The sequence below is a fragment of the Globicephala melas genome, chromosome X (assembly GCF_963455315.2).
Source record: "Globicephala melas chromosome X, mGloMel1.2, whole genome shotgun sequence".
NCBI lineage: Eukaryota > Metazoa > Chordata > Mammalia > Artiodactyla > Delphinidae > Globicephala > Globicephala melas.
Window position 1 is genome coordinate 40,452,050 of NC_083335.1, and position 12,445 is coordinate 40,464,494.

At 50.3% G+C, this 12,445-nt stretch overlaps 1 protein-coding gene across 1 annotated transcript; it reads left to right on the forward strand.

Moving 5' to 3' along the window:
• Positions 1-5,233: 5,233 nt before the first annotated feature.
• LOC132594512 (nuclear RNA export factor 2-like) lies at positions 5,234-12,055 on the forward strand. The gene is given in 18 exon segments (XM_060292346.1): positions 5,234-5,344; positions 5,955-6,038; positions 6,156-6,266; positions 6,377-6,457; positions 6,596-6,665; positions 6,813-6,901; positions 7,021-7,128; positions 7,316-7,425; positions 9,224-9,260; positions 9,643-9,711; positions 9,795-9,850; positions 9,994-10,101; positions 10,208-10,266; positions 10,375-10,490; positions 10,586-10,634; positions 11,265-11,331; positions 11,870-11,967; positions 11,970-12,055. Coding segments are annotated over 18 exon segments (1,494 nt in total). The 5' UTR covers positions 5,234-5,248.
• The last annotated feature ends 390 nt before the right edge of the window (positions 12,056-12,445 follow it).

Genomic DNA, 12,445 nt, shown 5'->3' on the forward strand with positions numbered 1-12,445 from the left:
GGAAAAAACAGTGAATTTATTTAAGAAAACCATATTAAGTAAAATTATAGATGATACATTTCATAAAAATCACATAGATGGTACTTAATGAGTAAAATGCAGCAAGTAAAAGATGGTGTTTACATTTGTGAGGGATTTAAATATTGTTTGAGAGATGGTTAAGGGGGTGATATATATATTTTGTATTATATAATAGCCATTTCTTTCCTCTCATTTCAGCACTTTCAGGTTTGCTCTACAAGACACTATGTCTGAGAGACAGCAACAACAAAAATGTTTTTATCCATTGAAGAAATATGGGACATACAAAAATGAAGGTACAAAGGATTTCTATATTGTCATATTTTTAAGATAATATGCCACTTGAATCTCAAAGAATAGGGTAGTGTCTTAGCTTGTCCACGTTGCTGTAGTAGAACACCATGGACCAGGTGGCTTACAAATTACAAGAATTTATTTTTCACGGTTCTGGAGTCTGTGAAGTCCAAAATCAAGGCACCAGTAGGTTCAGTGTCTGGTGAGAGCCTGCTTCCTGGTTCATAAAGGGCTGTCTTCACGCTGTATCCTCACATGGCAGAAAGGGCAAGGGAGCTCTCTGGGTCCTCTTTTGTAAAGGCACTAATCCCATTCATGACGGCACCTCCCTCATGACCTAATCACCTACCAAAGACTTTACCTGCAAATACTGTCACCTTGGAGACTAGGTTGGTACATAAACATTCAGTCTGTAGCAGGTAGTTTCCTTAAGCTATATGGGAATGGAACATTTTTCCACAGACCACTGTGGAAAGTACTAGTGTTCCTCAGGAAACATTTTGGGAAAGCCTGTTCAAAGTAAATCTCTTCTGCCGCATTAATACCTTGTACCTTTGTTTACTAAGAAGAATGCATGCTTACTAATAATTATAATCTGTTCTTCTCATTAAGAAACCACTTATTGCTAACTCATTTTATCTTATGTCATTAGTCATTCTCTCTTTTGCCTAATCTTTCCAGTTTTTCATTCTTTACATATAACCTCAATTTATGTTTCTGATATCATGACGGCAAGAAATAAGTGCATGAGTGCTAGTCATTAGGAAGTCTTAAAAATAAAATAAAATGCCCCACTCTTGAAAAGATGATACAACTTACCCGTAAGGATGAGTGGATGAAATAGCTCTCATTTTATACCAATTTTCCACACTTTTCAAAACTAGTTTGTTATTATTATTTAATCATTATAGCTGCCATTTTTTGAGTTCCTGTTTTATGTCAAGCACTGTGGCAACCTTGTCATACCAGTTTTCTCATGTAATCCTCAGAAAAATCCTGAAAGGATGTTATTTTAATTTACAGATAAGATACAAGAATCAAGATAGGCTAGATTATGCTGTGGTAATAAACAGTCCCCGTATCTCAGGGGCTTATTCCTCACTTCGACTACATGTCCATGGCAGGTGCATGCCCCTCACAGGATGGTGGACTTTGGGGGTCTGAGCCATTCTTACTGGAATGACTTGGAGACCCAAACTGACAGAGCAGCCATCATCTAGAAAGTTGTCAGTCTCTGTGCCTGAGGGGAAGAGGACCCTGCAAGGTCTCAATCCAACAAGCATATGTTCTGGCCCAGAAATAGCACATGTCACTCACAACCCATTAGCCAGAACCAGTCACATACACAGTCCTGCCCAAACAAAGGAGGTCAAGAAGTACAGCTCTTCCAGGTCGCCGGAACAGGGACAAATGGAAACACATGGCAAACAGCACTACCGCACGATGGAACTGAGGCTCAGAGAGGTAAAATACTCGCCTAAAATCACATACTCAGTAAGTGACAGAGCTTCACTGGATTATTCTATCAAATACTTGACAAGTCGATGTCTGAGATTGCTTGTGTCTGAATCACCTTCATGAGGGAGGTCTCTAGCCTTGTTTAGGCACCCAACGTAGTTGGTCAGCCGGGGGACTGCGGTAGCTGTTATATAGCTCCCTTTTACGCTTTCCCCTTGGCAACGTTACTTCGGAAGGAAAGTGGGTTCTTGCAAATGACTCTGACTCTTCCTATACACCGTACGTAGACCACATGCCCTTACTGCTCCCTTTAAAATGTGAATTTTTCCCTTTCATTGCTGGATTTTCCTGAAAACGCGTTGGTTGCCCGGCATTCTCCAAAGGTCACCAGTAAGGTTCCTCTTTGTTGTTGTTATTGTTGATGAGTGTCATTATGAACTCCTGGCTTTTGAACATGTTGGTGGGCTTCAAACCATCGTTATGTGGTGTTGAGCAGAGGAGTGAAATGATTTGACTTGCTCTCTGCTGCTGGGTTGAAAAGAGACAGGTAAGGGAGCCAGGATGAAAGCAGAGGGGCCAGCTGGACAGCAGTACAGTCCAGGAGGTAGCTGTTGGTATCTTGGCCAGGGTGGTGGTAATGAAGGTGGTGAGAAGTGGCCGGCTTCTGGACATACTTTGAGAGAGGGGCCGAGAGAATCTCCTGACCAGTTGGATGTGGAGTGTGGGAGAAAGAGAGCACGCCAGGCCCCCTCCGAGGTTTGGGGACTGAGCAAGTGGCATTTATGGGTCAAATGCCCTATCTGTGTTTCCTTTCACTTCCAGTGCCACACAGGGAAAGTCCCAAGGTTGTGAGTAGCAGGATTGCCCTGACAGCGGGCCACACAGGGAAAGCAAGGGCTCCCCAGAGGAGTTCATCTGAGGCCTGGTCGTAATCAGTCCATCGTGGAGTGATCAGCAGTGGGCGGATCTTTACTCATAAGCGTGCCCTGAGACAACATGGAATAGTTAATGTACAAAAGGCACAGCACACAAACCTAGTGGACTTTAAGTATTACAACCCAACGGAAGCTGGTTTCTAACAGTGTAATTACCATAATCCTCCCTCCCCACAAGCCACTAGTATGATTATCTGCTGGTTCACTGTTTCAGTGGAATGCGTTAAAAATAAAATACCCTTAGTGAATCCACCCATGGGAGAGAGAATTGACACGATCTTATTTCTGCAGGTGCGGAAAAACTTGCAAATCTTTTCCCATGGTGAATTAGATATGCTGGAGGGGAGAACTTGTGGGTGGAGGGGTGAACAGCAACACAACTCCTAGGAGTGAAGACAAGGTGAGATATAACCAGGACACTTTCTAAGCGTGGCTGTAGTTTCAGTATCCAGTACAGTAGATGTCAGAGTAAAGAAAATGAGCAAGAGCCAAAGAGAGGCCTTACAGAATGATGAAAGGATCAGGACACCAGGGAGACATAAAGATCCTAAATGTGTACGCACCAAACAACAGAGCCTCAAAGTACACGAAGGAAAAACTGGTGGAGCTGAAAGGAGAAAGAGCCAGATCTGTATTTATAGTGGGGGCCTTCCACACCCACCTCCCCCTTAGCAAGTGACAGAATTACTAGAGAGAAAATCAGCAAGGATATAGGAGTCCTGAATAACACAGTAAACTAATGAGATCTGCATGACATAAATAGAACAGTCTGCCCAACAACAGCAGAGTACAGTTTTTTCCCCCGAGGGTCTCTGTAACATTCACCAAGTTAGACCATCTCCTCGACCATCAGACAAGCATCAATAAATTCAGAAGGAATTGAGGGACTTCCCTGGTGGCGCAGTGGTTAAGAATCCGCCTGCCAGTGAAGGGAGCACAGGTTCGAGCCCTGGTCAGGAAGATCCCACATGCCGCGGAGCAGCTAAGCCCGTGCGCCTCAACTATTGATTCTGCGCTCTAGAGCCCGTGTGCCACAACTATTGAGCCCACGTGCCACAACTACTGAAGTCCGCGCACCTAGAGCCCAAGCTCTGCAACAAGAGAAGCCGCCACAACGGGAAGCCCGTGCGCCACAACGAAGAGTAACACCGCTCGCTGCAAGTAGAGAAAGCCCGTGTGCAGCAACGAAGACCCAACGCAGCCATAAATAAAGAAATAAAATTATTAAAAAAAAAAAAGAAGAATTGAAATCCCGCAGAGTGTGTTTCCTGACCACGATGGAATCAAATTAAAAACCAGTAATAGAAAGCAAAAAGAAGAATCCCTAAACACTGGGAAATGGTGGCTGACACATCATTCCAGGTTATCGTTCACACCCTTGTTATAGAAGGGCTGAAGTTAGGAAGAGTTGCCTGCTGAGCTGAAAGGCATTTCAGACTGGCCCAATAGAGAGGTCATTCTGGATCTTTCAAACAGAGTATTGTTCAGGGCAAGGCTGGAGGGAGGGAGACAGTTCAGGAGGCTGTTACCTCAGTGCCACCTGACATTAAAGCTCCAAGTGCACTGGCAAAGGAAGTCCAGCTAGCTTGCTGGTTGTTAGTGGAATCGGTTTGGTGGCTCATTGGATTTGGGAAGCACGAGAGAGGTATTGGTGTGGTTGCTGGAAAGTCCTGAGAGAAAGCAAGATTCGGGTGCCTTCCTGGTATATATGACTGGTGTCCAGTCTAGCCCATGGACACATACACCTCGGTTCTTTATCAGTCCTGCTCCACTGTTTTAAAAGTTTCAGCGCAGTTGTCCTCTCCTCCCTCCTCCTTCTTTGTCCTCCTTGTCCTCCTCTTCCTCATCCTGCTCCTCCTCGATTCTTCCCCTGATAGTGCCATCTGTCGGATAAGGCTGTCCTCTCTGCACAGGCAGAAGAGTGTCCTTTCTGAGGCTTGTGGGACTGGTCCCTTAGGCCAGGTTGGCACTTGGCCTGCCCTACCATGCTGTTAGCCTAAGACATGGTACGTGGTAAGTGGACCACAGATGTGTCTGAAAACTTGTAATTTTGTTCCTCTTTTCAGAGTACAGTGATGGTGGTAGACCACTTCAAGGAAGAAAGAAAGGTTGGAGTTCTTTCCCAGGTAATTCTGGCGAGAGGAGCCCTCGTTTTGAACGTGATGGGTGTGACCTCAGCCTTCAAACCTCCAGGAGGATGATGGAAACGTGGTGAAGAGGGATGTCCAGGAGGACCCCGAAGTAAGCCAGTAAGTGGCCAGGCAGCAGGGTTTGTACACAGCAGCCCCTGGGACTATGCACCTCTCTCACTCTCCGTGGACTTGTTTTTCTTCTCTCACTGCAAAACTGAAGCATGCTAGAAGTGAAATAATGGTTGAGCAATCCTAATTGTAGAGCTGGTGTCAAAGAGATGAGGGTGTACAGAAGACTTTCTTAGCACTTATGGCCACTCACCGTCCTTCTCTCCACGTCCCCCCTGCAGCTCTCCTTGTACCATCCGAGGCAACAAGAGAGGAGTGAGATGGCAAAGTGAAGGCCACATGCATACTACTGTGTGGAGAAACAGAAAACCTCTGGAGAGGGAAATGGGGGAGAACACACAAGATGGAACCCCAGGGAGCTGGTTCAGGGTCACAGTGAGTATCCTGTAAAATGTACGGAATGTGCAGGAGAGAAAAGGCAGGGGGAGCTATGTTGGTCTCATGTAGAGATGCTGGTTTCTTTCACTGGGGACAGTTTGTAATCTGTCCTTTTTATTACCAGGAGTTAACAGTCTTGTTCATCTAAGGGCAGGTTTAGAGAAGCAATGTACAGGGAGCAGGCTGACCGTGAGGAGAACGGAGGAGCCTGTCTCAAAGCAAAGATGGAAACTACTGCCAAGGATATGGAGCGACTCCACATTGGAGGTCTCAGCTTGGCAAGCTGAGTGTGGGAGACAGAGGGTCGAGCCTCTGGAGACCTTGTCTGAGGGGCAAGCAGTGTGTGCACTGGGTAGGATGTCCTGGAAATTGATAAAAGGAAGATCATCTCTGACACCTTGATTATGTGGAAGAGAGTTTGACTGGAGAGAAAGAGTACTTAGGAAATCCATATTACGCACACCCGTAAGAAATCATGCCAGTGGTCCCTTCTTTACAAGCCCTTTCAAGCTCAGTAGAAGGCCGGGAAAGAACAGGAAAAGGTTCGTCCTCCAGCCTAAATTCCCTGTTGTCTGTCCTCTCTCCCATGCCTTCTTTTCATCCTTAGATTCCTTGTGGGATAAAGTATGACAAGACATGGCTAATGAAGTCAATCCAGAGCCATTGCAGTGTCCCCTTCACTCCAGTGGACGTAAGAGAGGATGCTGAAGCCAGACGCGTGGGCACAGGGAAGGGGGAGAGAGAGAGACCTGGTTCAGCAGGGTCTGTTGGCTTCTGATTCTATTGTTGTTGCATTCAATCCCTGTAGTTGCACTTTATGCAAAATGGGGCTCGGTTCTTTGTCCAGGAAGCTAGCACTGCCTCTGCATTGATGGATGTCAGCTACAAGATTCGTGACAAGGAGAGCCGAAACGTGTGTGTCGAGGGCGTTACGTGTACCTCATCCTGAGGAAGGAGTACAGGCCAGGGGCTGGTTGTCTTCTTTGGAACTAGAGTTCCTGGTGCTTACCCCACCTCTTCTTCCTGCAGATACCTGTCTTTGTCAGCCCCTCCGCTGTTCCCTACTCTGTGCGGGATAAGTTGAAGCCAGAAGAAATGGAGCAGCTAAAGGTAATGGAGACTCACGGCGAGTAGTGTGCCAGCGCTCAGACCCACCTCTCCTTCCTCCAGACCCCCGTCCCCCTCGCCCCCGATTTCCCTGCAACCACCACAGCCTCAGAGCGGCTCTCTCCATCTCTCTCTCCGCAGCTGACCTTGAGCAAACGATTTGATGTCTCCCAGCAAGCTCTTGACCTCCAGAGGCTCCGCCTTGACCCAGGTACGGCTGACAGCAGTAATTCTAGGGCGGGTGAGGGCAGAGGGGTCTTCCTGGAGGGAGAACTTAGGGATGGTAACGTGGGGAGGGGCTGGTGCTGGCCCCACACCCCACTCAGCCATCCTATTCCCTCCCCTCTCCTTCCTGAAGACTTGGTGGGCTATGATATTGATATATTTCTGAATCGAAGAAGCTGCATGGCTGCCACCCTGCAGGTCATCGAAAAGTATTTCCCTGAGGTGAGGCTGTAGGCCCAGTGCTGGTATTAGGGTAGGGGGTGGAAGAGATGGGGTGGAGGGCAGATTTGTCTCCAAGGTCCTAGATAGTAACCTTCACTCTCCCTCTTCTTGCCCCAAAGCTGTTGTCCTTGAACTTGAGCAGCAACAAACTGTACCAGCTGGATGGCCTGTCTGACATTATACAGATGGCCCCCACGGTCAAGATCCTGAACCTCTCCAAAAATGAGGTGAGAAGAGGGAGCCAGGTCAAAGTTGGGTTGAGAGTGGGGGGTGGGGCATATTAGTGTCCATCAGAGTGATGACAGGAGGCAGGTGAAGGTACCTGTGTGGGAGGGAGGGGTCTGGGGGTGCAGGGATCCGGATGTCCCTCTTTCCCTGGGATTCCTTTTCCCACTTCTGCCCCATATTTCTCAGCTGACGTCTGTGTGGGAGTTGAGCAAGATGCAAGGGCTGAAGCTTGAAGAGCTGTGGCTGCAAGGGAGCCCATTGTGTGACACCTTCCCAGACCAGTCCACCTATGTAAGGTCAGTGTGAACACCCTGTCACCCTTCTTGGTGACCTTCACCCATGGGAGCCTAGACTATCTGTGACAGTGCCCCTTTGCCAAAGGTGGCAGCCCTGGTCTTCTGGGAGGATCACAGGCCCCACCTTCTGCTCTCTCTGTGCCTATCACCGGTGAGGAGTTTCCTTCCCCTGACCTGCTCACCTCTGCAGGCGCTCTGGGGTCTGTTTCCAGCTCTCTGCGCCCAGATATATTCCAGCAAGACCTCCCAAGAGTGTGCCCCAGGAAGCAGGGCTTCTCCTCCTCACCAGGACCAAGAGCGACCATCCTTGATCCAGATGTTGGCGCCCTGGACTGAGAAGGGTCCTCCAGTCCAGGGCCTCTTGCTGAGAGAAGCCTTCTTTCTTCGTGCTGAGATGGGGTTTGCCTCCCCCGTTCTGAGAGGGGCCCTCTTCCCCTTCCTCCAAAGGGATACCCCCTCCCCCTGCAGGTTGACATGGGTGCTTTCCTGCATCATGCTGAGGGCTGAGGCCATGGGTGGCTGCTGTCATGACATCCATTCTGCTGGCCCAGTGCCAGGAACTGGACCCTCCTTGGGAAAAAGCAGGGCTCCCTGAGTCAGGGGCCAGACGTGGGCTTACGCCAGTGATCAGAGGGCTTCCTGAGGCAGGAGTGAAAGGCAGAGGGCAGAGGTGGTAGAGGAGACCGAAGGACAGGCCTCTGAGGGGCACTTCCCATCCCTCCCTGCACACATCACATCATCCCGCCTGGTCCTTCACAGGAGCCCTGGGCAGCCTGAGACAGGTATGATTCCTCAGATAAAGAACCAACTCAGAGAGGTGCAGGGGTCATCGGGAGAGAAGACGGTGATCATCAGAGGGGGCCACGGATCCTCAGCCCCATACTGAGCTGGGTCCTGACCCTTTCCTCCTTCTGGGGAAGATCTGCCCCCGTGGCTGCTCGGTTTCCCATGCCCAAGTCTGGCTGAGCTCACACAGGTGACAAAGTTTCAGCCAGCATCCAGTGGGCCCCCAGCCCAACATGTGCATATTTTCCATTCCTACCTGGTGTGTCTGGGCGATTCTGGGGCAGGTGAAGAGCCGCAACAAGTGTGCCGTTTCCCCTTTCTTCTCTCTTCTACCCTGACCCCGACCACGGGAGAGCTTCTTTCCCTTCCCTTTGTTGTCTCTTTCTCCCCTGTCTCTGTGCCCGTATGTCTCTCTCATCTCTCCCTTCCTACCTTCACTCCCTTTCTGTCTTCATCCCCTCCATCTCCCTCCCTGAGCCCCACCTCACTCACCTCGCTGGCCCAGCATCCTGGGCCATCCCTGGGGGGTGTCGGGGTCTTGCCAGAGTGCTGGACCCCCAGTGAAGTAGCAGAGCCCCGGGCTCCCACTCCATCCGCTCTTCTCCCCACAGCCTTCAGTGGGGCCCTGGAGGAAGGGAGGGAGGAGAAGGAAGCCCTGCAGCATGGGTTTGAAATGCTGGTCCCTGTGGCACTGGAGAAGGGAGTCCGAGTAGTCTGGGTGGGAGCTACCTAGGCGAAGGAGAGGAAGGGAGGCAGGGAAGGAATATTAAAGTGAAGGTACTGAGAGAGATGAGGAGACAGTGCCTTTCAGACAGTAAGATGACAGATGCTCAGTGCTCAACAGGTAAGTGGACTGAAAACCCCTAAAATCAGGAGCAGAGGTGGGCAAAGGGTGCTGCTGGATTGGCCAGAACACACTGATCTCTGTTTATGGTATTACTGTTTTAACTCAAAGGAAGCATTGCAACCTTGAACTATCAACCACCTCTTCTCTATTTTTGGTTTTGGACAGGGCCATCAGAGAATGTTTCCCGAAGTTGTTACGCCTGGTAAGTGCCTACGTAAATCATTGTCTCTTACGAATGTCGGTGGCCTCTGCACCTGCCCTCAAGCCCTTTGGGTCTTGCCTAGATCACATATTAGCATCAGAACCTTAACCATTTTGGGGGACATGGACTCCTGAAAATGACATGGATATACTTGCTGGAAAAATACCCATAAATACACACACGCACGCACACAAGTTGAATATAACACTAGAGACTTCCAGGACCTCATGATGAAGACATCCACTGTAAGCTTTCCCATGGAATTTCCAGGGCCCTTTCACACCTGACCTCTGACCCTCACCCTCCTGGGCCCTTCCTTTTCCCGGATCATCCAGGGCCACTCCCCTGGTCTCCACTCCTGACTTTCTCTTCCCTTCTCCAGGATGGCCAGGAGTTACCGTCACCAGTGACCGTTGACGTTGACACTCCCTACGTAGTAAAGCCCTGCAAGGTGAGGAAGAGGATCAAACAACATTTGGGGTGTTGCAGGGAGGCTTTATCTACTGCATAGTCTCAAGTGCCATTTGATTCCAGGGAAGCTACTTTGGATCTGATGAGCTGAAGAGCCTAGTCCTGCAATTCCTGAAGCAGTAAGTATCTCTGGGAAGCTGAGCAAGGGAGGGAGGGCTAGGACAGGTGAGGCCACCTGAGCACAGGTCTGCTCAGGGGAGTTTTCAAGTCTCATTTGAGGTCCAGACCACAGAGATAGACTGTCTTCATTGCTCCTCCTTAGGTACTACTTGATCCATGACTATGGAGACAGACAGGTTCTCGCAGGTGCTTATCACGAGGAGGCCTGCTTCTCCCTGACGATTCCCTTCCACCCCGAGGACCCAGCCCCGTGAGTATGACAGTACAGCCTCTGCTCCCGGGCCGTGTGGCCCCCCAGCAGACACAGGCCAGCTCCTGCAAACACCCACCACCCACTGTTGCTCTTTGTCTCCTAGAAGCAGCTTGTGTGAGTATTTCAAGGACAGCAGGAATATGAAGAAGCTCAAGGACCCCTGTGAGTGTGTGATGGGAAGACTGGGTGGGAAAGGGCGGTGAAGGGGTCAATCATAGGGCCCAGGGCGTGGCAGCCCCTGACCTTCGCTCGCTTCCCCTCCCCTCACAGACCTGCGGGTCCAGCTGCTGAAGCACACAAAACGTGTCATTGTGCACACTCTCTGTGTGTTGCCCAAGACTCAGCATGCCTTCAGCTCCTTCGTGGTGGACACGTGGTACCAGACGGTGAGCGCCTGCTTCCTCCCCCGGGTGGGCCCAGGAAGCCGCAGGTGGGTGGGAGGTGGAGGTGGTGACTGGGCGCCTGGGCTCTTCCCTTTCAGGAAAGGATGCTCTGCTTCTCCGTCAGCGGGGTGTTCAAGGAAGGTGAGTGTGTGTAGACCCCCAGCGCAGATGCCCCACTGCTGCCTCCCCCTGGCCAGGCTCACACCCAGAACCACCCAGCATCCCTGACCCCTTCCCTTCCCTTCGCTTTCTTTCCCCTTCCCTTCCCTTCCCTCCCCTTGTATTCCCTTCTGTTCCCTCCCCTCCCCTCCCCTCCTCTCCCCTCCCCTTCCCCACTGTGTTCTCCTGCCCTCAGGCTTCCCACAGACAACTCAGGTCTGAGCTGTGTCCATGCCTGTCTGCCCTGCACACCCTGGGCATTGGGGACACAGGCTGTGGATTTTGGTGGCTCTCATCCCAGATCCTTACTCTGAGAACTTGGGCCGTTACTGAACCTCTTGGTTTCCTCATTTGCAAAACAGGGTAGTAGTATCCACCTCTTGGGCGGCTGTGAAAAATGCATCCCATGAACTTGTGTGGTGGTCGTCAGGGGTCCTGTCACTGGGCGCAGACTGCTCCTATAGTTGCCCTCCCCATTCCCGACACCCTGGCCCCCGTGAACAATTGCCCTCTCAGCATGAGTGTCCAGTCACACCCTGACTGGGGACCGCCATGTGAGCATGTACAGCACGTGTGGCTCTAAGGGGTACTGTTGTTTGTTTGCTGTTGATGTGGAAGGAAGTTCTCAGGGCTGTGTGCGTGCCTTCACCCGGACCTTCATTGCTACCCCTGCCCGCTACGCCAGGTGAGAGCCCTGTTGTGGATGGGAATGCCCATCCCCACCTGGGCTCAGGGGCGTGGAAATGTGGTGGCAAAGACCTTAGGTTTACTCGGCATTGTGGAAAGCCAGCAGGGAGATCCCAGGAGCAGTGTAGCCTAGTGGTTAGGAAGAGTGTGGGCTCTGGAATCGGCCTATGGGTTCTCTCCTTGAAACAACACTCACTCGCTGTGTTATCTTGGTCAAGTCACATGACCTCTGTGTGACTCAGTGTCTTCTTCCGAGAATGGGCATCAGAGCGTCCAGCCCTTGGGCTGTGGTAAAGGGTAAATGCGAAATTGCCCGTGGGTTGGGGATAAACATATAAATCGAGTGAAGGTGGTAGACAGTCTCTCCAAAGGTGGGCTCTGTGGGGAGGGGCAGAGGTACCAGTCAAGGAACCTGGGAGACAGACACAGGAGGGACGTGGAAGGAATCTGGTTGCTGAGTGCCAGTGGGAGCAGAGTCAGTATTGGGGGTGTGGGTGTCCATCCACCAGTTGTCTGAGGGCCCATTTTTCCTTCAGTCTGTGCATCGTGAATGACGAGCTGTTTGTGAGGGATGCCGACCCCAGTGAGACCCAGAGTGTGTTCTCCATCCCACTGCCTACACCCACCTCCAGCTCCATGCACCCCTCTCCCAGCAGCAGCAGGACATCATGCAGGCATCCTCCACCCCATCTGAGATGAACCTCTAGTGGTCTCAGAAATGAGTGCTGGGGTTGCATGGGGATAGGAGGGAGCTGGGAGGAGTAGAGGAGTGATTAATGGGAACTTGAAGGTAATTTGTTTTCCTTGTTTATTTCAGTCATTTTTAATCTGAACATTTCATTCGTGGTACATATAAAGCTACCTAGTTATTTTGAGCAGCCTTGTATTATTTTTATTAATTTCATGGATGCTGCTTCTGTATTAACAGACAGTTGGGTGTTCAGGAGTGTGCATGAGGTTCATTCCACTGTATATGTCACAGTACATGTGGAGGGGAAAAAATCATTACCCCAAAACATACCTCCCAGAGGTAACCGTTGAATGTTTTCACCTTCATCATATCTTCCTGTAAGTTTGCTTATGTAGGTGTTTACATATTTATTAAGCATGTT